The 25424-nt window shown below is 47.8% G+C and overlaps 1 protein-coding gene across 6 annotated transcripts in view; it reads right to left on the bottom strand.

Moving 5' to 3' along the window:
• Window positions 1–782: 782 nt before the first annotated feature.
• Window positions 783–25424, bottom strand: part of CBFA2T3 (CBFA2/RUNX1 partner transcriptional co-repressor 3) — a 65080-nt gene continuing 40438 nt past the window's right edge. Inside the window, exons 3-12 of one of the 6 annotated variants that reach the window (XM_081017804.1) lie at window positions 22992–23069; window positions 18572–18813; window positions 16735–16824; window positions 12364–12545; window positions 11234–11484; window positions 7102–7187; window positions 4605–4803; window positions 2583–2651; window positions 2011–2198; window positions 783–1733 (exon numbers count right to left, since the gene is read on the bottom strand). In XM_081017804.1, coding sequence (XP_080873930.1) covers window positions 1413–1733; window positions 2011–2198; window positions 2583–2651; window positions 4605–4803; window positions 7102–7187; window positions 11234–11484; window positions 12364–12545; window positions 16735–16824; window positions 18572–18813; window positions 22992–23069 — 1706 coding nt within the window. In that variant the 3' untranslated portion in view covers window positions 783–1412. Of the gene's footprint in view, window positions 1734–2010; window positions 2202–2582; window positions 2652–4604; window positions 4804–7101; window positions 7188–11233; window positions 11485–12363; window positions 12546–16734; window positions 16825–18571; window positions 18814–20435; window positions 20925–22991; window positions 23070–25424 lie in introns of those variants that run through there. The other 5 variants (XM_081017802.1, XM_081017803.1, XM_081017807.1 and 2 more) reach the window with 5 other exon arrangements.

Raw genomic sequence — 25424 nt, forward strand, 5'->3', positions numbered from 1 at the left:
TCTCTGGAACAGGGTGGTGGGTGTGTAGGTGGCTGTTTATAACTCTTTTTTTAAAAAACAAAAAAGCTCTTTGAGAGAAAAAAAATGCAACAGATTTATAATCCACCAAGGGAGGAGGGGCTTCCAAGAGTCACTTCTGCCTCTTGCACACACACACACGCAAGCACACACTCTCCGCACACGCACAAAGTGGTGGATTTAATATAATTTTTTTTTTGCTTTTATTTTTTTTGCTTTATTCTACGAAAATTTCTTTCGATCCCACAGTTGCACGTCTAAGTCCTCCTTCAAAGGGTATACATCGGAACGGTGAAGGTCCAAGTGCATGAAAGCCCCCTCCTCCCACCCCCAACTGCCCACCCCCTTGCCCACCCCCACCCCATCCAAGAACGCAAGGAGTTGAAATGAAACCCAGCAGGAATTGCTGTCGGTCAGAACGGCGCAGTTGGCTCTCCGGACCTGCGATGATGCGCATGACTCCTCGGTTCGCAAAAAACCCGCAAAAATAAATAAGAAGCCCCCCCCAAAATGAGGAGAAAGAGGGAAAAGAAGAAGAAACCAACCAACCGAAAACGAAAAAGAAAAAGAAAGAAACTTTGGCAGTGGAAAAAAAGTTTGGATTTTTTTTTTCTGTTTTTGGATTTCCTTTGGAGCAGAGGTGAATCTGGTATCTTCTTGGCTAGCTAGCAAGGTAGTTTACAGGTAAGCTTCCTTCACTTGGTTTTTGTTGGGTTCTTTTTGGATTTTATCTTTTCTTTTCTGTTTTACTTAAAGCCAAAGAGTTTGATGATTTTTTATTGTTTATTTATTTTTATTTTTTTTACAAAAAAGAAAAAAAAATCTTGCTTTTTGTAACTGAAATCCTTTCTCTTTTCTTTTCTCATTTTTCCATTTCCCCACCTTCTCCCTCTTCTCCTTTTCGGGGAAGGGGTGGTTTTGTTTTTTTGTTTTTTTCCAGTTCCTTCATTTCCTCGAACACATCTCCAGCAGAAGGATGGGCAGAAGACCTTTTCAGTTCCCTTCTCCCGCCCGCCCCCTTCCAAGTCAAGATGCACGACGCTTGCAGACAAATTCCTCATCCAAAAAATAAAAAATAAAAAGTAATAATCATAACAATAAATTTCCCCAAATCATATCTGTAAGAAGAAGAATTAAAAGCAAAAAAACCAAAAACTGACGAGTGAACGGAGAAGGTTGGTATTTGCCTTAACTCCACTTAAAGCCCAGGTTTGAGGATTCGTGAGGATTTCGTGTGAGAGATAGAGGTCGTTTTGGAGGTCAAATACGTGTCAGGTAGCTGAGGGTTTGCATTGAATGCAGTTTTTTTGTTTTTGTTTTCATTTGGAGAGAAGTGGTAGCAGCAGTGACAGTTGTTGGTCGGCTCCCCGGTTCCCTTTCCCCTTCCGCCCGCCTTAGCGGGACGCCGTGTCCAGAGGAGCCGGCGTGGCCGGCGTGCCGGAACGCGAGGCGGCGGCCGAGCCGGAATCGCTGGGGCTTCCCGCCACGGCTACGCTGGTGATGGAGGTACTCACAGCCACCACGTCTGGCTGAGCCGAAGCTACGCCCAGCCCCGAAGAGGCTGCCCCGGCAGAGGCCGGGAGGCCTTGGAGAGTCTGCCCACACACGTGGTGATGCTTCTCCCAATCTTTGTGCTGGCAGAAGGAGCCGCAGTAGCGCGCCGTGTTGCATCCGCTGCAGGTCTCGCTTGCCTTGCGCCCGCAGTTCCAACAGCTCTGCAGGAGAAGGCGAAAGCACACAGATCAGCGCGGACTGAAAGACAAGCGCGGGGCTAAGGGGCTCTCTATACTCTCTTCACCGGGGCCACCAAGCGCACGGGCAGTCTCTCCCTCTGGCTGCATTCGCACTGGGCTTTGGCTCAGGTCCAGATGGAGCTCAACGTCATACATTTAAGGAACGGAAAGTTAGGGGGGGAAGAAAAAAGGACCGTCCTCACTGTTTCCAGCCCACTACTCTGGTGTCAATATCCACGTTGGGAGAGGGTGTCACTACCTCACTGGAGTCCTCCTGCTGGTTAATGACGGTCAGCGCATCCTCGGAGGCCTGGCGCTTGGCTTCTGCCAGGGCTCGCTCCATCTTGGCTCGCTCCGTCGTGATCAGCTCGTGGGCTTTCCTCTCCGCGTCGGACACGGCCTTCTGGAGCTCGGACATGGCCTGCCGCTTCACCTCGTTCACAGCTTCTTCTGAAAGGAAGAGCACAGGGCAAGGCGGGAGTCATGTAGGGGGCGCTAAGCAAGGGGCGGCACACTTAATCTGCAGCCCAGGAACTCCAATGTTGGCAGGCAGCTCGCCGCTCTTCCTTAGGTTTAAATGGGACTCAGACTGGACAGGCCTTCAAACAGACGGCCGTCCTCTGCAAATTAGGACACTTGGCCATCCTGAGGGGTCTGTAACTGAATGTGTCTTTGCATTTAACTTCCAAGATTGTGTAAATACTAGGGGAAATGACCAGGATCACAGTAGGGATCTAGGAACTGATGGATTCGATGATTTCTGCCTCCAGCTATGTAGTGCAGGAGTTAGTTTTGTTCTTAAACTATTTCCTCATTTCCCAAAAAACTCACCAGCTTTCCTCCAGATTTCCTCCGGCATGTAGCCAGACAGGGGCCTGGATACAAACTCGCGGTGAGCATCTGGGAGAAAGACAGATGGAGAAAATGCTGTTAAGAAATGCTAAACATTCGACTTGATTTAAAAGCAAAACAAAACACGAAAGCCTAGCAAGATCCTCAGCAGATCAGTCGTGGGAGAGCCTCTGGCCTCTACACTTACCTTCTCGACACCTGATGCCACGTATGGCATCATATGTGGAACAGGTAAAGACACAAGTGGGCCAATTTCCGCCCAAGCCCTATTGCACTGTGATTTGCAAGCACTAAGAAGCAGCTGATCATTGGGGCTTGCAAAGCTCAGAGCACAGACCTGCGCAAAATGCCAGGTGACTGACAGACAGGTGGCCCTGTCTATCTGTTACACCTGTCTAGCAGGGGGATGGGGCATCCTTAAGTTATGACTGTGCGTCCAGCTGTTTGGTACAGGGCTATCTGCCCCCAAAGCTAATGGTGGATGGAAGCTAGTTTAATGGCAGGGGCCCCCTCTGCCCCTGTGCAAAGTCAGTGGCTCAAAATGCCATGCAGTGAGGAAGAGGGATGGCAGGGATTAGTCAAGGAAGCAAGACTGAGAATGTTAGCGGAGTCTTGCTGGAAGAGACCAGATGAGGACCCATCTACTCTTACATCCCACAGTGGCCAGCCATATATGTCCAGGAAGCCCAGTGGTGGGGAGGGAAGGCAACAGCCCTCCCTGATTTCTTTCAATGCCTATCATCTAGTAGCGATGAATGGACTCAAATAAAAGAAATATATCCAGAGGCAAACTGCCTCTGAATGTGGAGATTCCATGCAGGCATCATGACTAATAGCCATTGACACGAATTTGCCTAACCCTCTTTTAAAGCCATTTAAGGCAGTGGCCACCATCACCGGCCCTTGTGGCAGTGAGTTCCACAAGTTACTTGTGAAGCAGTACTTCCTTTGGTCCACCTGTAACCTCCTCGTTCCTTTCATTGGGTGATCCCCAGGTTCCTGTACTGTGACAGAGGGAGAAAAGCTTCTCTCCATCCTCTCTTTCTCCATAGGTTCTCTGTTTATGATGCAGTCATGACAGATGTTGGAGAGGTGGATTGGAAGCTGAAGGAAACTAGCTCAGGGGCAGAGCACCTGTTTGGCATACAGAAGGTCCCACGTTCAAATCTATGTCACCTCCAGTTTAAAGGCATCAGGTAGCAAGTGATGTGAGTGACTTTTTAAAAAAAAAAACATGAGATCCTGGAGGGCCACTGCCAGTCTGAGCAGGCAGCACTGGACAAGATGGGCAGAGATGGACATAGGAAGCTGTTTTATACCAAGTCAGGTCCTTGCTCCAAATAGCTCAGTGTTGCTGACACAACTGGCAGCAGCTATTTAGGGTTGCAGGCAGGAATTGCTTCCAGACCTACCAGGAGAGGCTGCCAAGGATTGAACCTGGGACCTTCTACATGCCAGGCAGCTGCACTTCCCTTGACTTGGGGCACTTCCAGCCTGTCACTATTTTGGAGGTGGGATTCAATCACATCCCTGCATATTCAATCTGCACAATTAAAGCTGATTTGCAGCTCCTGCAGAACAAACCCGCTTCCCTCAGAGACTGGACTTTTTGCAACAGGTGGGAAAGGAACCGGGAAGCGTGGGATGAGTCTCGCTTTGAGGCCACGTCATCTAGCCTCCCTACCAACAAATACAGTGGTACCTCTGGTTAAGAACTTAATTTGTTCCGGAGGTCCTTTCTTAACCTGAAACTGCTCTTAACCACTTCAGTTAATGGGGCCTCCCGCTGCCGCTGTGTGATTTCTGTTCTCATCCTGAAGTAAAGTTCTTATCCTGAGGTACTACTTCTAGGTTAGCGGAGTCTGTAACCTGAAGCGTTTGTAACCTGAGGTACCACTGTAACGGGAAATGCTCATTCAATAGCTAACATCGTGTAGTCGCCCAGCAAAAAACAAACCAGGCCGAATGCTTAGGAGCCCAGCCTATCCCTCGCATGGGTACCTAGAGGGGACGCCTCAGTGTTGGCAGTGCTATTGTGAGGTCGCGTGGCAGGGCTGGGCCCCTTCTTCATGTCCTCGGCGTCGCTGTAGCGACGGATCCAGTGGTTCAGCTCCTCACGGTCGGCTTCCTGGCAGCGGCGAAGCACGGTGAGCGAGCGGCGGGTCTTCTCCACCATGTCCATGATGCAATTCAGCAGCTGCTGGGTGGAAGGCCACAACATAAGATCTTGGGTAGCCTGGGATGGGGGCACCCTCCATAGCTCTGACCTGCTAGCTCTGCCCAGGCACCATCAACCTCCATTTCCCCACAGGCCGTGGTGGCCTGCTTTACAGGGTTGCTGTGAGGACGGTGAGAACTAAAACTGCATCCACAGCATGCATTTAAACCACATTCACACCACTTTCAGAGTCATGGCTCCACCCAAAGAACCCTGGGAACCATAGTTTCCTCACCCACAGAGCTACAGTTCCTAGCACCCATGAAAACTATAGTTCTCAGGATAATTTTTTTTTTGGCAGGGAAGCCATCTGCTTTGCATATAGGTTTCCATATGGGTCACAGTCACCTCCATCTCGCCTACCTCCTTTTCCAGAAAAAAATACATTTTCCTTTTGAAAGATCACTTTGATCCTATTTTAAATAATGTGGCCAAGTTGAGTTGCTCCTGCTGTTTCCTCCTCGAAAGTTTATGTTAGGCTGCTGCCGTTTGTTCATTTGTGTACTATTTTTATTGTCTATTACTGTCTTTTGCCTAATCTGCTTTAGCATTTGCTAACAGTTTCTTTATTGCTTGTAGGAGGGCTTATTTTGGTGTTTGTTCTCCCCCCCCCCCGGAGAAATAAAACACCGAATAGAAATTATTAAAAGTAAATGATCCGCTGCCAGAACCTAAGAGTATAATACATGCAGAAATATGGGACTTAAGAAACTAAGCTTATATACATGGGTGTGAGTGTGCGCATGTGTGACAAGAGAATTCTCCTGGACAGCGTTGGGCAACCTGGCACAATCCAGTTGTTTTGGACTACAACTCCCATCAGCCCCATGGCTGATGGAAATTGTAGCCCAAAACATTGGGGAAGTAAGGTAGGTTAGGCTCAGAGATGGAGACCGGCCCAAGGTCACCCAGTGAGTTTCATGGCCCAGTGGAGATTTGAACCCTGGTCTCCCAGGTCCTAATCCAACACACTAACCCAGTGGTTTCCTAAGTGGGGGTGGGATTACTTAGGGGGGCACTAAAAAGAAAGCAGGTGGCGGGGGGGGTGTTGGAGGTGTGAATATGAAAGGGCTGGTGCTGTGCTGTTTTCTTTGTAATTATCTGTATGGTTTTAATAGTTTGTATATGTGCATATAGTTTGAATTGTTTTTTAATGATTCCCCCCCTGTATTTTTAGCGGTTCTTGTTTTTAATCTGCAAACTGCCTTGAGTCCCATCAGGGAAAAAGGTGAGGTATGTATGTATGTATGTATAAATAAATAAATAAATATTATTAAGAATAATAATAATAATATATTTATACCATGCCCATCTGGCTGGGTTGACCCAGCTACATTGGGCAGCTTCCAACACATATAAAAACATAATAAAACTTCAAACATTAATAGTAACAATCCGATCCAATATAAAGTCATAATAAGAGTTATGACAATATTAATAAATAACAAAAATAAACTACTTTAAGACTCTGAAAAGCTGGTATCACTGGATCAAGTTCAGCAGTTTTGCTGAATTAATTAAACTGAATAGTTTTAATTGGATTTCGAATAAAAGTGCAATTCATTGTAACTTTTTTGAATTTTACTGTGTTATTATCCTGCTATTCTGAATAATGCTTTTTATAGGGTGGAGTTGGGGGCCCCAGGGGTGAGTTTGTGAAACCGAGGGGATGGTGGCCTGAGAACGTCTGGGAACTGCTGCTCTAACCACTACACACCTCCACTTTTCCAGCCGGTGGATGGTACCTGGAAGAGCAAAGCTAACGGGTTCTTTTTGTCAATTGGCCAGCAAATCTTCTCCAAGGCACAGGGACATCTTGCTTGCCTGCCACCCTGGCAAGAATTAGCAGTGAAAAAGTCCAAAGTGCACAAGTGACTGGATGCTAGCCAATACCAAGGGAAGGGTCTTTATCTCTGTGGCCCCTGTGCCAATGCAGCATCCTTCTGGAGCACAGCTGTGTATCAGCCACTTCCCTCCCCTAGGGGTTCAGCAGGCAAAACTGTTTTATTTGCTCAAGCTGTCCTAGGGATATAATTATGCCGCTTTATCACATGACGCCGCTCTGCTGCCAATTTCTGTCCAGTTAATTGTTTGGTGTGTTTCATCCCGGTGTTATCCTAATCTGTTGCCAGCCTCCCTAGGGATTGTTTGATCGGAAAGCAAGGGCATAGGTCTTGACAATCAATACGTTTATATACAAAGATCTGCGCTACAGCCTCTGCCCCACACCCAGATTCCATCCCAGCCACCGCAAGTCATGCGGTGGGATTTGGTACATACATTGTTGAGGTGCTTCCACTCCTCGGCCCACTCTCTGTCCGTTAGCCTGTGGTCGATGACTTCCTCTTGCCGGGAACTGTGCACAGCTTAAGGGAGAAGAGGAAAATATCACCAATCAGGAAGGTAGGTGGCACTGCAAACTTTTGGCATCAGGCCCTTGAGAGCAGTTGCAGAGGGGTGGGCCTGGCCACCCCACATGACACGCCCGCAACACACCCACACATATAGGGCACACACAGGTAGGGATGGGTCAATATGCCAATTCAGTTTTTCTCTGTTTCTCACTTTCGCAGATCTAAGTTCAGCTCTCTGCACTTCAGTTTGCAATATATTAAAGTTATCATCCTGTGACGTAAAAAGATTAAGAAAGTGAAACTGCAGTATGAAAACATTTTGTAACATAGTCCAAAACCGAGATGGAGGGAAGTCAATCATTGTTGTGTTGTTTAGTCTTTTACTTTGCAGTGTGGTCTTCTCTTTTTTCTTTTCTTTACCTGCTATGTTTTTGATGTGTTTTTCTTTTGATTTTGTTTATCATGTGTTTTCTTTTTGTTTGTTTATTGGTGCTTGATATTGTAAATTAATAAAAAGAAAAAAGAAAAAAGTTATCATGAAAACTTACCAGCTCGCTTGTGTAAATTTATCCTAGTTCAGAATATACATTTCTGAATGCTGTTTGCCTAATATACACATTTTTTTTGCAAAGGAAAAGGTTATTTCCACTAATGTGTGCATTTATATGCAGACTTTACCCCAGCACATGCATTTTTGCACACGTTGCTCAGCTGGAGAACTGCACTGCAAAATTCAGCTACATTTTGGTCTGCATTCTGTTTTAGAAAGTGCAGATTGGGTAGACTTGCCTTTAAATGCAAACTGAATCAAATCCCCCCCCCCATCCTTATCCATGGGGACACAGCAGCTCCTGGGTCCAAGTGCCCCATCTAGGCTCCTCCTCTTTTCTCAGGCATCCAGAGCCTTAAAAGCAGAGTCCTCTGGTTGGCACCTGGTATTTCGACCACTTCTTCAGGAGCAAGCATTGGGGAACATGAGGGTGTTAATCCCCAAAGGGGTTGTCTCCATCCTGTGATTGGCCGAGGGTACTGAAAGACCGGCCTCTGGCTCCCTCATTCTCTGCTCTGTGGTTCTTGAACTTGGATTAGAAATGCCGGCTAACTGCCCACTCTGGCTATCAGCTCAAGACATAAGGCAGGGATGGGATGCTGAGGATTGAACCTGGGTCTTTTTAATGCAAAGCATGCTAATGTCCTTCCACTTGCTAGACCTGCTTCCTCCAAGTCCTTCTGTGGGCTCAGCCTGGCTAGGAATGGATAGCGACACGTACCTTTAAGACTACATCGCTTCAAGGGACATGCATCTACAGTAAATTTGTCTCCTATCTCTTTCTGGCTGACACTCTGTGACAGATGTCCCATGCCTCATCTAAGGATGGAGGAGAATTTCATTTGGTCAAGTTGTTAAGCAAACCAATTTGTACCTCCTGAACTAATGCACAGATCAGAACATCATTACCCTTCAGATTTCACACCCTTCCAAATGTTGCTATACAGTTCTCAGCTGAAAAACATCCCCAAATGCATTTTTTTAAAAAAAATAGTAATATGGATTTTATGGTAAAGTACATTCAGGAATACATACACTGAGATGGATTCAAGATGACCTTAACAGAATAGAGAACTGGGTCAAAACTAACACAATGAATTTCAGCAGGGGCAAATGTAAGGTTCTACACAAGCAGGAATAGTTGGATGTGCAAATATAGGATGGGGGACACCTGGCTTGATAGCAGTGCATGTGAAAAGTATCTGGGGGGGTCTTAGTAGACCACAAACTTAACATGAGTCAACAGTGTGATGCAGCAGCAAAAAAAATCTAACACTATTCTAGGCTGCATCAACAGAAGTAAAGTGTCCAGATCAAGGGAAGTAATGGTACCACTCTGTTTTGTCTTGGTCAGACCCTCACAGTTTAAGAAGGATATTTAGAAACTGGAATGTGTGCAGAGGAGGGTGGCCAAGATTATGAAGGGTTTGGAAACAAAGTCTTAGGAATAGTCAAATGAGTTGACTGTTTAGCTTGGAGAAAAGAAGACTGAGAGATGATAGGATAGCCATCTTTGGTGATCACTCATAGCCGAGTAAGATTGTCTTCCATGAACATGGTCTTAACACTGAGTCCGTAAGTGACTGTGGAGGCCAATTCCGGATCCACACGTTCTTTCACAGTGGGGACATAGGTTTCTGGATGGGAGTTGATCATGGTGAGGGTTTGCCAAATGAGCCTTCCTCTTAACACGTTTCTCCCTTTCATCCTGAGTTCAAGTGTCTTCAAAGTCCATGACACCTTTGGTAAAGGCTGTTCCCCACTTGGAGCACTCACAGGCCGTTGTTTCCCAATTGTCAGTGTTTATACTACATTTTTAAAGATTTGCCTTGAGAGAGTCCTTAAACCTCTTTTGTTGACCACCAGCAACACGCTTTCCATTTTTAAGTTTGGAATAGAATAGTTGCTTTGGAAGATGACAATCAGGCATCCGAACAACATGACCAGTCCAATGAAGTTCAGGTTGAAGAATCATTGCTTTGACACTGGTGATCTTTGCTTCTTCCAGTACACTGGCATTAGTTCACCTGTCTTCCCAAGTGATGTGTAAAATTGTTTGGAGACACCGTTGATGGAACCTTTCAAGGAGTTGGAGATGGCGTTTATAAGTGGTCCATGTTTCACAAGCATACAGTAAGGCTGGTAGTACAATAGCTTTGTAAACAAGAATTTTGGTTTCCCTGTGAAAGTCTTGGTCCTCAAACAACACTCTGCACTTTGATGCTGGTTTTCGGCATCAATGTCGGCCCTTGTGGAAAGATAACTGCCCAGGTAGCAGAAGCAATCGACACCTTCCAACGTTACACCATTGAGTTGGATCTGTGGTGCTGCAGAGGGGTTGTTTTGTGCTTGTTGGTGCAGCACTTTGGTTTTTTGGATGTCAAGCAATAGGCCAAGTTTTTCGTAAGCTTCAGCAAAGATATTTAGGATGGCTTGGAGGTCATCCTCTGAGTGTGCACACACTACATTGTCATCAGCATACTGAAGCTCTATGACAGAAGTTATGGTAACCTTACTCTTTGCTTTCAGCCTGCTCAGATTAAAGAGCTTTCCATCTGTCCGATATATGATTTCTACTCCGGTGGGGAGTTTCCCTTCGACAAAGTGTAGGATCATGGTGATGAAAATAATAAATAGAGTTAGGACGATAACACAACCCTGTTTAACACCTGATCCCACTGTGAATGGTTCACTTTGAGAGCCACTGTTATCTGCGATTGTTGCTGTCATATTATCATGGAGGAGCCGAAGGATGTCCACAAATTTATCTGGGCAGCCAATTTTAAAGAAGGACAGTCCACAGGGCATTAAGATTTACTGTGACAAAGGCCTTAGTCAGGTCAATAAACACCATGTACAGGGGTTGGTTTTGCTCTCTGCATTTTTCTTGAAGCTGTCGAGAGGTGAAAATCATGTCCACTGTCCCCCTAGAAGGTCAAAAACCATTTTGGGATTCAGGAAGGGTAGCCTCAGATATTGTTAGGAGATGGTCTGCTAAGATTCTTGCAAGAATTTTGTCGGCTGCAGCTATTGAAGGGCTGTCTGAAGGAAGATGCAGTAACCTTGTTTCCTGCTCCTATGGAGAGTAGGACCTGAACCAATGGATTCAAATTTCAAGAAAAGGAGATTCCAACTAAACATTAGGAACAACTTTCTGGTGGTAAGAGCTGTTCGGCAGTGGAATGGACTACTTCGTAAAGGAGTGGACTCTCCTTCATTGGAGGTTTTTAAGCATTGTTTGTATGTCATGTAATGTCATTGAGATTCCTGCACTGCAGGGGGTTGGACTAGATGACCCTTTGATCCCCATCCAACTCTACAATACTATGATTCTGTGAGTTAAAATAAGTTTGCAAATACGTTTTCTGTGGTAAAATTAAAAAAGATATTGGTAAAAAAAATTTTTTTGAACCGTTAATAATAATAATAATAATAATACACAGATTACTGTGAAAACTGGATGGGATGGGCACAGAACAGAAATAGGCAGCACCCCCCTGCCACTTACCAGCTTGCCGGTGGCGTTCCCTCAGCTCCCGAGGGTCAGGGTGCCGGTAGGCGTCCCGGTAGTGGTGTGCTATGGCCATGTCCTCGAGGCGGTAGTGCTGGGGAGGGGGAGGCGTGGGGTGGGGCAGCCCATTGGGCTGGTGGCTGATCCCATTGCTGGGACTGTAGCGCTGGGCGGGGCTCATCGTGCATGGCCTTTTGGTGAGGTGTTCTGGGTGCAGAGGGTCACGGTCCAAGCCATTGTCTTTGGTCCTGTCCCGGAAAGAGGGTGGAGCGTCAAACGGGTTTTACAGAACCAAGCATCCTTAACCAATAGTTCAGAATAGTAGCAGCAGGGACAGAACTAACAGTCAGTCCTCAAGAGCCAGGCCCACTTTTTGAAAGGAGCACAGTCCGGGTCTATGGATATAGCACCTTCCTTTGGAGCAAGAACAGCCAACCTGGTGCCCTGTGCTAATGTGGTTAAAGGTAAAGGGACCCTGACCATTAGGTCCAATCATGACCGACTCTGGGGTTGCGGTGCTCATCTCGCTTTATTGGCTGAGGGAGCCGGCGTACAGCTTCCGGGTCATGTGGCCAGCATGACTAAGCTGCTTCTGGCGAACCAGAGCAGCGCACGGAAATGCCGTTTACCTTCCCGCCAGAGCGGTACCTATTTTTCTACTTGCACTCTGACATGCTTTCGAACTGCTAGGTGGGCATTAGCTAGGTGCTAATGTGGTTAGGGGACTACAACTCCCATTATCCACAACCATTGACCAAGCTGCCTGGGGCTGATGGGAGTTGGAGTCCCACAATATCTGGAGAAAAGCATGCTGCCTTTCCTTGCCCCAGAGTCAAAGTTGAGGATGCTGTGGACCAAGACTCCCATTGGGTTGGGGGGGGGGAATGTCCCACCCTTGCTGTAATCTGGAGGGCACCAGATTGGCAAAGCCTGAGCCAAAGGCACAAAAGAGTGGTTTCCTGCATTTTGCATTTCTTGCTCCAAGCTGCCTTGGAGATCCTTTGATCGAAAGGCAGCCTGCAAACATTCCCAATAAATAGGAATTTGTTGGGGCCAAGCCTCCACCCAGCCTAGCACACCAACTCTGTCCAATCCCCCCCTTGCTTTTTACCCACAGAGGCCTGTACCTGTCTGGTGTCCTTCTTTTGCCCCCCTCGTTGACCTCCAAGAGCAGCTCTGAGGAGTCGATGGGGGAGGAGGCGTTGGCATCCAGGAGGAGCTGCTCGTGCTGCGCCAGGTATTGTGCGGGCGTCTGCTTGGCCATGCGGGCGCAGTGGAGGAGCTCGCGCTGCAGCAAAGGCAAGTTGGCCTGGAAAGAGGGCAGAAGGTGGAGAAAGTGAGGAGTGCTTTCCTTAAGAAGGAAAAAGAACAGCAGGCTGTGGTTTCAATATAAGCAACTATAGCCTGGCCTGGATACTGAACGACAGGGGTTGGCATTTTTTTCAGCAGGGGGCCAGTCCACCTTCTCCGTCATGAATTTGTCCAGTCCTCTTTTAAAGCCATCTAAGTGGGAGGTCATCACTGTCTCCCGGAGGAGTGAGCTCCACAGTTTTAACCATGCCCTGCGTGAATAAATACTTTCACCTATCCAGAATTCTCTAACATTCAGCTTCATTCAATGTCCACTAGAGAGAGAGAAACTTTCTCTATTCACTTTCTCCATGCATCACTTCTACCGTGTCACTTCTTACGTGCCTTTTCTCTAAACTTAAACGTTCCAGAATCTGAAGGCTTTCTTCAGAGTAGCTCCAACCCCTGGATCATTTGGGTTTCCCTCTTCTGAACCCTTTGCAACACGGCAGTATCTTCTTTTTTTAGATGAAGCAGCCAGAACCGTACACAGCATTCCAAATGCGGTCATGCCGCAGATTTGCATAATGTCGTTACGATAGCTGCGGTTTTATTTCCGGTTCCTTTCCTGATCATCTCATAAACAGGGAGCCACCGCTGAAAAGGCCCTTTCCCCTTGCCGTCCTCCTCTGAGCCTCCCTCAAAGAAGGGACTGGGACTGGAAGTGGGCTTAGGAAGGGGCAGAGCTGTGTCAGGTGCCTGGGGAACACGGAGTTCACTCGAGCGGGGGCTGCTCTCATTGCTCCATTGAGAAAACAATGGCCCCCAGGCAGCCTCAGCGTCTGTCAATGAGACTGTGCTGGCTCTACTCCAGAGAAGCCGGCGAGGGTCCCATGGCCCTGCGAGGTCATTCCCATCTCTCCTTTGCACAACGGAAAGTGTTTGTAAATAAGCTTTCTCCCCTTTGCTCCTTTGACTCCTCACCCCACCCAGCGAGTTTCTCATGAAGCTCCAGCCCTCCAAGAAGAGCATCCGCAGGAGCAGGAGCAATTAAGCAAGCCCAGAGCAGAGCTTTGTGCCGTCAGCCAACCCTGGTTTCCTATTTAGGCAGCTGATCGCCAGCCAAATCCCCATCTGTTGGACATGTTAGAGCGAGGACTGATGAAATCCACTGCTGTGGATTCCAGGGCAGCAAACATCCCCCCCCCGCTCTGCCCCCCCTCGTTCTTCCTCCATCTCCCTCCTTCCCTCTCTCCCCTGCCCTCTCCATCCCCCCCACCCCCAGTCACCATCACATTTCAAGAAAGAAAAACAATGAAAAGAAATAAATAACATCTCTGGGAAAGGCGCGCCGGAGGCCGCCTGGTTGCAGTTAGGGTAATGAGAAGCATCTGGAGCCCTGGGTGGAAACAGCTGGAAGCAGGGTGGGTGCTGGAGAGAGGAGCAGGAGGGGAAGAGATGGGGGAGAGGGCTGTCAAAGGGCTCCTTTCTCATTCAAAACACTGAGTCTCTCTCCTCTCTCTGCTGGCAGAAAGGCGCCAGGCTTTTGGTCTGCCCCCCAAAAAACTCTGCCAGGAAGAGACAAAGTGGTGGGGGTTATGGGGTGGGGGTGGGGGTGGGATAACGGACCAGTTTTCCCAGGAGTTGCTCAGCATTAGAGCCAAACTAGACACGGTATTTGATGCAAGGAATGACTTGGGCTGTTTGGCCTTTTTGCTAAGGAAAAGAAAATACAGTACAAGCCCTCTTTTTCTCCCCCCCCCCACCCTGAATTGGGACGTTAGTCTGGGGTTAGCGGCTTTAAATATTTGCCCTTGCCACAGCCCCAATGAGAATTGCATTCCCTCTCTTCCATGGATTGCTATTTGCAAGTGGATGAAAGCTTCCATTGGTAGGAAATGGATTTTCAATGGATTAGAGCGTGGGCTGGGTGGGCTGCCATGGTCCCAGTCTGTCTCAGGCCTCTTTGCATTGGTTGGTTTTTTAAAAAAACAAAAACACCCAAAAAACATTACATGCAGGGCCACATCAAGTGACAAATGCCCATGCTTTGGATGCAAAAAGGTTCCAGATTCAGTCTCCGAGTATGCCTGGGAATGACTTCTCTGCCCCTGAAACCCTGAAGAGCTGCTGGCCATCAGTTTTGGCAACACACAGCTAGATGGCCCAATGACCGGACAGGGCTTAAGCCAGCTTCCTATGCTCTTAATAGTGCAGCTGATAAATTGCTGAGCGTGTACAACAGTAGAAAAAACATAGCATAGGCATCCCCCTAAAGGTCATGTGCAGAGTGTCCTCCTTCTTCCCCCCAGGGATCGAAAACCTGCCTGGAAGCCATTCCATCCTCATTCTAGACATACAGTGCCTCTCTGTGGTTAATTGCATATCCTCCAACTTCCCGCTGATCAAAATTGGGACACTTGTTTTTTAGTTCCAAGCTCTCGTGGGAGCCAGGTGACTTTCATGAGCTTCTTTTGGTCTGGCACTCTGCTTGCGCCAAAGCGTTGGACCAAAAAACGGGACATTCCAGGATCTAACCAGAAGTCAGGATGACTTCTGTAATTCCAGGATGCTCCACTTAAAATGGGATGGTTGAAGAGCATGTAATTGGTGATGAGAAAAATGCACTCTGCACATACTCAGAGGCAGGGCTAAACTCTAGCAAGTTCCAGTTTGCCTACATCTGAAAGAGTTTGGGTTTCTGCTTAGGGCCAAATGGTACCTTATAGCAAGCATGCAGCTAGCTATTGCATGCTTGTTTTCCTTTCTTAAATAATAGCCTTGAGGGAGGCAAGGCAGGGAAGAGATGATGAGGACTGGGGCCTTAAGGCAGGTAAAGGATGTCATTCCCTTGCTTTCCCGCTCGGTGGTCCCGATCCTGATCAGCCCCCTCCAACTGCTGTTCAGCAAAGACTGCACATCGCTACTTACAGGCTTAACGTAACATGTGGTTTGACCCTGGGTCAGCATTTCTGGATGGGCTACGTGGGTCAGCAGGAAACCTTCTCTGCTCAGGAAATATTTTTTGCGGCTTCTCTAGAGCCATGGAAATCACAGCCCCAGATAAGTGGGAGGGTGGGGGTGGGGAAGAGGCAAAAGGCAAGTCTTCTGTCTTTCATGCCTCTCTGATAAACAAGGGCAGCTGAGAGCAGCCTTTGCAACTTCTGCTAGAGAGATCCCGTCTTGCTTGCTTCTACAGAAATGCCAGGGCTCAACAGATCCTCAGATTGCAGGATAGGCCTGGCACTAAGCAAGAGAGAGACATGGGAAGACGCTGATCAAAGCTCAGAGACAATTGCTTGATATAGTCTCTCTGTCCTGGCCATTGCAAAGAGGATTTGTTTTCTGAAAACAGCAGACCTTGCTATGCAGCAGAAGTCAATGCGGTGGGAGTGAGAAGGAAAGGAATGAAGGGTTGGGGGGGGGTGTCACGGCCAGCCCTGACATTAGATAGTGAGGCGGATCTTACCTTTGAGATGACACATCCTGAACATTTTTAATTGTGTAATCAGCTCCAAAGCTTGCGGTAAGCCTCCCTCGGGAGCTGCTGCTAGTCTCCATAGGAGAAAACAGCCTACCCATCTGATCCCTCTCGCAAAAAGAGTCATAGCTCAGTGGGAGAGAAGGTCTCAATCCCTGGCATCTTCAGGTAGGGCTGGGAGTTTCCCCTGCCTGAAGCCCTGGAGAGCTGCTGCCAGACAGTTTAGGTAATGCTGAGCTAGAACAAGGGTCTGACTCAGGAGCAGGTAGATTCCTCTAGTCCCATTTTAACCAGTCTTTTCTTAAGAACCATGAGGACTGGAATCTTATTATTCTGTTTGAGGGAAGGGTAGAACATCTGCTTTGTATGTAGCTGGTCTAGACAGTACTTAACCAGAAGGGGTAGTGAACTGGCTCAGTGTAAGATAGCTTCCAGTGTTCCAGGACGTGTCTTGACCAGTCCAGGAATTAGAGAACCAACCAACCTTCATGTGTAGATGATGGTTCCTGGAAACCATCAACTTCTTCCAAGGGGAAGGATCTGCCAGGACCTGACACAATGGTGTCTAGGTGCCTCTGAGAGAGAGAACAAGTTGGCCCAAGCATTCTAGGATCCAACCTGCATTCAGCTGTGTGAAAAGGTGCCTATGCAACAAAGAACCTCCCCAAAATTATGAAGCTGGTATAAGTTCAAGTTGTGCAAGACAGAAGTCTTATAAAGGGTGTACCTTCAAGAATGGGATGACAAAAGGACGCAGAGGGAAGTTTGTGGCCTCCTGGAGCTTGGAGTGGAATTCCTCAATGGTCAGCGTGGAATTCTGCAAAGTAGAAACAGCACGGGGTCAACGATACTGAGGACTGTGGATTCATTGTCCAGCAAATTCTCTTCACTGGTCTGGCTCGTACCTTACTTTAAACCACCGCAGCACCCTGGTGGAATGGAAGTGTGGCAATTTTCTCTCCATGCACCAGCATGCTTGCCTTTAAACCATAGTTAAGCTGAACTTAACTTTGGAGATGGGGCCATGGCTCTCTGGTGGAACATCTGTTTTGCATGCAGAAGGTTCCAAATTCAATCCCCGGCATCTCCAGGTAGGGCTAGGAGAGACTCTTATCTGAAATCCTAGAGAGCAACTTCCAGTCAGTGCAGACAACACTGAATTAGATAGACCAGTAAAAGGCTGCTTCCTATGTCTCCTAAATGTGATTTAAACGGATGCTGTCAATCATATTGGGGTTCTTTAATCATAAGTGCTGCCCCACCCCCAGTTTTTATCAGAACCGCATTGAATAGGGAGTTTTTACTGTGTATTCATGAAAACTGATGCCCCTGCCATGTTGCAATTAGTGATATGGGGGGAAAGCTCCCATGGTGCCAATGGGAGCTTATTACCTGTCACTAATTGCAGAACTGAGGGGGTGATTTGGGCAGAAATCATGGCTGGGGAGGAAAGGGGGGGGGAAACTCCTCTCCTCCTTATAAGGTGAGGGCCCATTAAAAAAATATCTCTTGGTTGATTGTTAAGGAAAATGATACAAGCAATTGGAAGTCACACATTTAGTAATGCCTCATTAGGCCCTCTGTGTTCGTACACATCTCTGCCAATGACCTTCCCTCCTCCACTGTCCCCCACATCACCCAGAGGTCTCCTGCTCTCCCTCAAAGGACTCCACCCTTTCCTTCTTGTTTTGCGCAGCATGGATATCAGCACAAATCACTGGCTTACATTTGCAGCTCAGTTGCTAAAGGCACAAGAGCCACTAAGAAACTGGCAACACCCCTGCCATAATATGGATATGGTTTGCTTGCCTTGCTGACAATTTGGCAGGGGCAAGGGCACTTAATTTTTTTTGTATCGGATGACATAACCCTGTCCAGCTAAGCAAAGTAATTACAACTAAGTAACCATAACTTCCAGAGTATGAATCTGTTGCAGTGCAAATGACAAAGAATCTTGGGGGTTAGCATGCATCTGGTGAAAGGGACCCCAGATTACGCTCTAATAAATGTGTTTGCATCCGAGGCAGCGGTGGGGAACACTTTTTAGCCCAAGGGCCGGATTTCTTCCCATGCAACCTTTTGGGGACCACGTGCCAGTGGAGCCAAAGGCAGGTGTAGATGGAGCGACAGATGTGACCTTTGTGCGGTCAGAGTCAGAGGTTTGTGGATAATCCACACCCCACACTCCTCCCATCCATGCATGCAAGAGGCAGGATCCCAGTTCAGGGACACATTCCAGCCAGTCAAAGCACTCAAACAGGCTGCAGAGCAGGACCATTGTAGGGTAAGGTCTGAGAAGAGTCCCCTGAAGGGCCATATTTCCCCCCTGGCCCTGATGTTTCCCAGCCTTGCTTTAAGGTGCCCCAAATCTCCGCAGTGCATCTGTAGCAGGTGTAATGAGCAGAGTAACGGCATTGCAGTTTAACACCACCCACTGCTGCCTTCTTTGCAAAAAGTATTTCAACCAGCTGCAATGGCTACCAGGTCCCCCCGCCAGCAAGGGATCTCTGACAGAAGACAGGGATCTCGCCGCCAAGGGCAGAGTGCGCAGGCTGCAAGCTTACCACGAGGCCCAGCACCAGGGCACGAACGCGCTCCCCGATCTCCGGCGAGATGTCGTTGCCGAACTGCTGCAGCGTGGTCAGGAAGCGCTTCAGTTTGCTCAGCTGGCGTGCCCCGCAGGCCGGAGGGAGTTGGTGGTTGGACAGCGAGGCCGTGGAGGAAGTCGCAGGCCCATTGCTGAAGCCATTGGGGGTGGAGGGTGCACCGTTAATTGCCGTCGGGGAGTGGCTGCTTCCATTCATTACTGCAAGGAAAAAAGAGAGAAAGCGGTAACAAGAGGGGGTCTGCTATTGCAATCTTGCATATAGTAAGGCACTGTGGGATAAGGGGGAAAATCATAGTGGATCCCAGAGGCTCTGTGTTAGTCAACAATGGGACACAGTTGCAAAAATGGCTATGGCCCTTTGGGGAGAGGTTTTGCAGGAGGATCCCAGGCAAGGGGAAGGCTATGTCTTTTAGCACCCACAAACCCCATGAGCTTTTCAGGTGGTGGTGAAATATAGATGCTAAACCAGTTGAAAAAAAAGACCAAGCAAGCTTGGCAGATGTGCATCCCTGGAAAAAGGAATAAGATCAGTGGCGTTAACACTTGCTGGTTTGGAGTAGGGGCTGGCTTTTTACCTGAAGGGGTTTTATGTGCATGAAAGCTAGGTCATTTGAAAGAGGCATACTTTTAAATCATTTTGCAGATGCAAACAAACAGTATTTTTTCCTCCTCCCTGAAAGAGAGAGCGACCCTAAAGACACTCTTCTCAAATGGGTTTGTCTGAGCTCCACAAGACCCCAGCTGCTTCCCTTAGTCAGTGAGGGAGGAACAAGAGGAATGAAACAGTCTTATCCAGCTGGAGGGAATGCACAGGGTTAAATCCTGCTCAGAACTGTCAGGCTGCAGAAAGATGTCCCAAAGGCAGATTATTGACCACTGTCTGGTCCTCTGCAATGTTACTAAAGTGAACGGGGACTTGTGCAGGAGACATTTTCTGGTGGATTGGGACCCGGCTGCCTAACTCCAGAGAAGCAACAGTGCTCTAAGAGTCAAGGCAGAAACTGTAATATCCTGATGCTAAGATTCTAAAAAGCAAACACATCCCATTTACTAGGGAGCAAGTCCCATTCTTGGGATGATGTGCTTCCAAGAAAAGGAGTGTTTTTCCAAAGAAGCAAATCCCTCCAGCTAAGTGTGGATAGGATTGTGCCATAAATATCCTAGAATCATATTCCAAGGCTAATTGTCTTCCTGACGAGCCCTACTGCTTCCAAGACCTTTCCACACAAGATGCTACCCCCCAACGCCCAGCTGACCTCCCCACCCTGAAGCAGTAAACAAGAGCTGAAAAGCTGGCCTACAATAACAAATCTTACTGCGCTGAACAGAGGCAACATATTCCCAGACTGCAAAAGCTGCCTTCCAGCCCTGTACTTTTACACGTGTTCTTAGGCCAGAAACTAATGACAGATTTTGAAGCGGTATGAAAGAGATGTTGTGGTTCTCTCTCTCTCTCTCTCTCTCTCTCTCTCTCTCAACTTTTGATCCTCTCAAGTCAAACAGGTGTTGCAGGTTTAAAAAAACCCCACAGGAGCAAAGCCTGTTTATCAGAGGTCAGAACCTAACTTGTTTGCCCACCCCCTTGCAAGCAGCCATCCCTCCTCCCCAAGGACCCTCAGAAAATGTAGAAACGCCTGTCTCTCCGCAGTCAGGGCTGAGAAAGAGCAGACAACAATGTGCCCCAGGCAGACACTGTCCCCTGCCTTGGAGGCAGAGCCTCAAATCCCAGCATCCTTCTTGGGACCAAAAAGAGATCCTGAGCAGTCCTCGGAAGGTGCCAAGTTTGCCTTGCCTAGTTTCAGTCGTCACTAATCACTAACCTTTCCTGCTGTGGCACTGACACCTCCTTGGGAAACCGCAGCCGTCGGGGCTTTTGCCGTGTGTTCCTGGGCTCCTGCTCAGTCTCCGGCAGGGCGAGAACCGCCGCTTGCTAAAGAGGTGCCGAAAATAACCTCTCGGCCACAACTGCTTTTATTCGAGTGACAGGTGTGTTACTAAGTTAAACTGTGCATATGTCTCTGACGCTTTAGGGGTGGGGGCTGCGTTTGTGGGTCCTCCTCAGCGGAGAGCTGCGTTTGTGGGTCCTCCTCAACTAAAAGAGGGAAAGGATATTTGGAAAAAGTGGGGCACGTCAGCCGTCAAGCTGCCGAACTGCCCTAATTGCACTGGGGAAATAATGGAAGGTGTCCTTAGGCTGCACCTGTGCTCAATCTGCTCTGAGGTCGAAGAGGGCCTGTGTGCTGCTGCCTCTTTGCAGAAGTGAAGGCATATGTGTCAGCTTGCAAGTTTGGCAGGCGGTGGGGGAAGGGAGGCAGGGTTCAGGCGCTTGTCTCCTATGAAACTTTTTTTATTCACAAATTATGCAAATTAAAAAATGCAAAGTTCGTTTAATGCTTTTGTATCCTTTGTTCAGGTTGTGGCTCTCCAGTGTAGCTCCCAAAATATATTTGCATGGACAAGTTTATATGCATAGATGCAAATTTAGGACTGTACCAATGGGAATGCAATAAATCTCACCGCAGTGGGGGAAACTGGCCAATGAAGTTTCCTTCCTTCCTCAGTGCTCTATTACACACACACACACACACACACACACACACACACACACCTTCTGTATTATTTTCACAGAGATCACCAGCAATTCTACAGACACAGCTATTATTTTGCAATAGTCTGCACGGGAAGTAGAATGGAACACCTTGATAACTGTTGGAATTGAAGACACAGAATGGGCCGTGTGCTACAGCCACTACTCTGTGTACATAAGAAAAACTTGTAATTGGACATTGTTCTTTTGAAGGGTGAATTTGAATCAAGACCTATTATCCCTAGTCCATATTATACACAGTGGTATCTCTGGTTATGAACTTAATTTGTTCCTGAGGTCCATTCTTAACATGAAACTGTTCTTAACCTGAGGTACCACTTTAGCTAATGGGGCCTCCCACTGCTGCCGCCGCACAGTTTCTGTTCTCATCCTGAGGTAAAGTTTTTAACCCGAGGTACTACTTCCGGGTTAGCGGAGTCTGTAACCCAAAGTGTTTGTAACCCAAGGTGTTTGTAACCCGAGGTACCACTGTATTGCACACGCAGTGGTTAATCCCCTTGACACCAATTGACTGAGCTGGTGTGATGACGGCACAGAAAGTTTGCAAACATTCCGACTGGCCCAGGGAAGCAAGGCTATCAGAATGCTTGCAGTCCAATTTACCTGAGGGAAAGGTACATTGTCATTTTGACTGGGATTAAAATTCCACACAGGTCTTAGGGGCAGGCACATCTTTGTGGGGTGGGATAAGAAGTGGGAAAAGATCCTAGACTGATGGAAAGATTAGGGGCAGAGGGCCCAGAGGCAAGGTACTTGAAGAATGTGGAGCAAAGTAGGCAACTGACTTTCTGAGTGGAATATTACTGAAGTAAATAAAGAATAAGAGAAAGGAGTTGAGTTTTATTTATTGATTTGGACTAACTAGTCCATTCTGTGGCTGAAGGCCTCTAGCAGGCAGTAACAACAACACAAGCAGGTGCCTCAGAGCATGATAAAAGTTTCCCCACTTTCTTCACTGACCAACCACAATGCTCCCACTATACCTGAAGCATTGGGAGGTGGTGCCTCCAGGACAGAAGGTGCAGCTTTCTTGGTGTCTGTCTTTACAAAGATTCTTTACAAACGATTTGCCATTACTCAATTGAAGATGCCAACTGACTAAATGTACGCAAATTTAAAATTGCCTACCCCCTAACAGTGAGGCAGGTGAAATGAGATACACCCAAAGGACATTACAAAGAGGTAGGGAGAAGAAGAAGATTTCCTGTGATGCTGGCCAACTGGGAACCCTCTGAGAGTGAAATGGGGGGGGGGGGGTTGCCAACCTATGGGGCAGCACCCTATAGACAACACTGTCTGCACCAACTCCAGCAAAAGTGCATTTGCTCCCCTCCTGTATTTACCTAGGGGAGAGGTGAGCAACCTCAGATCTGGGGGACAAATGTGGCCCTCCAGACCTCTGTGTCTGGCTCTTGGGACTTTCCCCCCAGGCCACACCCTCCCTAGCCATACCCTCTCTGGTCTTGCTTCAAACCCTTATTGAGCTTTTTCCCCCCCTGGCTGGAATGTGTCCTTGAACTTTGATCAGGCCTCCTGCTTGCCCAGATAGCAGATCATGTGAGTATGTGTCAAAATTTGCCTACTGTACAAAGGTAAAATCAACATGCATTGTTGCACCCACTTTCATCCACCACAGGCATGCGGCCCCTGGGAGGTTCCCCTGAAGAGAATGTGGCCCTCGGGTTTCCCCCGCCCCTGCTCTAGGGGAAGCAAAGCTGAGCTACAGCTTCTGCGTCTCTTGCTGACGGGCACGTTTCATTTTACTTACAGAGACACACCATGGACCATTTCAAGCAACCATGAAAACGGCCGCGGGGCAGAAACATCGGCGGCCCAGCTTCACGATCTGCAAGCAAAATAAAACATACGCTATCAGGAGAGACCAGAGGTGGCAGGGCGCTTCCTTCCTGAAGTCCCTGATCAGGGCTGGGACAGTAGCTAGGCAGGGCCTTAAACTTATCCATCTTGGCTGAGAGATTTCCTTCCAGTGTGTGAGTTTAGTTGCAAGGGCAAAACTCTTAACCAATACTGTCCCATCCGCCTGAGGGTGTCCTGGAAAGATATGGGTTGGTCATGCAATCCCCAAACAAAGACTAAGGTTGTGCCAAGAGGCTTATGCTAAACCAGCTTCATAAACTGCAATGCAGATTGAAGGAAGCCACTCCCAGCTTCCTAGATTGCCAAATTAGTGTGGCTTGCCTGCCCGTATTACAGACCCTCCCTATTTTCCAGGGACAGTCCCAGATTCACAGAAGCTGTCCTGGTTTCTGATTTGATCCCAGAATGTCCTGCTTTTCCTTAGGATGTACCTATTTTCATTGGAGAAATGTTGAATGGTATGGTGTTATCTCAACTGAAGGAGCCGAGCGCTGACAACTCACTGTCTTGCTGACATTGGAGACTCACAAATGGTTGCTCTTTGGCCTGCTGATTAGGGGTGTTGCTGCCAGATACTCAAAAGGATTGGGGGCCCAAATCTGCACAGGTGCCTAGAGTGCCTGTGGGCAGGTGGAAAGGTTGGGTGGCATCTCCTTTAGGCCTCTGTATCTGGCCTGAATAACTCTCCCCAGACTACACACCTCACTGGCATTGCTTTGCACCCTGGGAATATATTTTTTCCAGCTAGAATGTGTCCTTGAACTCTGATAATGCTTTTTGCTCATCTGAATGGAGGCTAGAGAGGGATGCACGAGTAGAAAATTGGTTCTAATATTTGCATTTGTTGCTCCACCCACTTTTGCCTCTGGCCCCGCCCACCACTGGCATACAGCCCTTGAGGTTGTCAGGAAAGGAATGAGTCCTTCAGACTGAGATAGGTCCCCACCCTTGGTCTATAGCTATGCATGCCATAAAGCCAGCTCCATGCTGAAATGGGACCTGTTCTAGAAAGCACAACCATGTGGATGTGTTTGTTTGTTTTCTAGATAAGAAATCTGCCTGGCAACAACCCACTTTCCAGGTTAATGGACTTTGTGCTGAAGCCTGGTGAACAGCTCTCCAACAGCTGTACTGGTTTTTTATTATTAATTAAGTGCATGTATCGGTCGCTTTGTAGAAGAGTTTCAAAGCGATTTAGCCAGATAAAATACAACAAATAGAAGCAATTTAAAACCAGAAAAGATTTATAACAACGAACAATGCAAAATGCATACGGTGCTGATCACAAGATAGGGACGTGATCGTCAGTATTAACAAACACTTGGAAAGTATAGAATAGCCTTTCCTGATCTGGTATGCTCTAGCTGTTTGGGACTACAACTCCCATCAGCCTCAGCCAGCAAAGCTGGGGTTGATGGGATATGTGGTCTAAAACAGCAGAAGGGTACCAGGTTGGCGGATGCTGTATAGATTAAAAAACATACAACAGAAATTAAGAGAAGGAAGGGGCGTGGGAGTGTAGAGCACCTCTGATTTCCACCAATGTGGCAAAGAAAATCTACAGAGGGTGTGTGGTGTCCTCCCCACCCCTGCCCCTCGCTTCCTCATGCAACAAGCCTGGTTCACTATGACATAAGAACAAAGGAGAAGGACTGGCTTGATCAGAAAGGGTCAGATGGATTAAGGGAACTTGGGCTACAGAACTGACAAGCATGTCCGGTTCAGAACCAGTTCAAGATGTAAGAACATAAGAAGAGCCTGCTGGATCAGGCCCACTAGTGGCCCATCTGGCCCAGCATCCTGTTCTCACTGTGTCTAGTCAGATGTTCCCGGGAAGCCTCCAAGCCGGTCCTGAGCACAACAGCCCTCTCCCCTGCTGCAGTTTCCAGCAGAAGGGGAGGTAGGACATCATTAGTAACCATTGCAACTTGCTTGTTGACATCAGAGCTGGAATAACAGGTCCGAGGTTCCCATGCCCTATGGTGTAATGGTAACTCTGTAAACAAGCCTTCCTTTATGTAACTGAAACAACCATATATGGCTCCCCTTTTTGTCCCTGCCTCTCCTTCCTTCCAATTCACCAGTGTCAAATTTCTTCACTGTATGCTCCTTGGGCAGGGACCTGCCTCCTTGTACACTGATTTCTCCATCCCTGGCTGACAAAATATCTTTAGTGAGCTTATAAGTGCTGGAAAGATAACTCTGGCATATAGCTTTCCTTGGGAAGATTCCCATAATAAAAAGGATCTGGGGAGAGAGGAACCAAGCAGTTCATAGACTCCAAGTCCTCCTTTGCACATCCGTGTGCTCTCAGCAGCCACCA

This window comes from Podarcis pityusensis, assembly GCF_964106645.2.
Source record: "Podarcis pityusensis genome assembly, chromosome: 8".
Classification (NCBI taxonomy): domain Eukaryota; kingdom Metazoa; phylum Chordata; class Lepidosauria; order Squamata; family Lacertidae; genus Podarcis; species Podarcis pityusensis.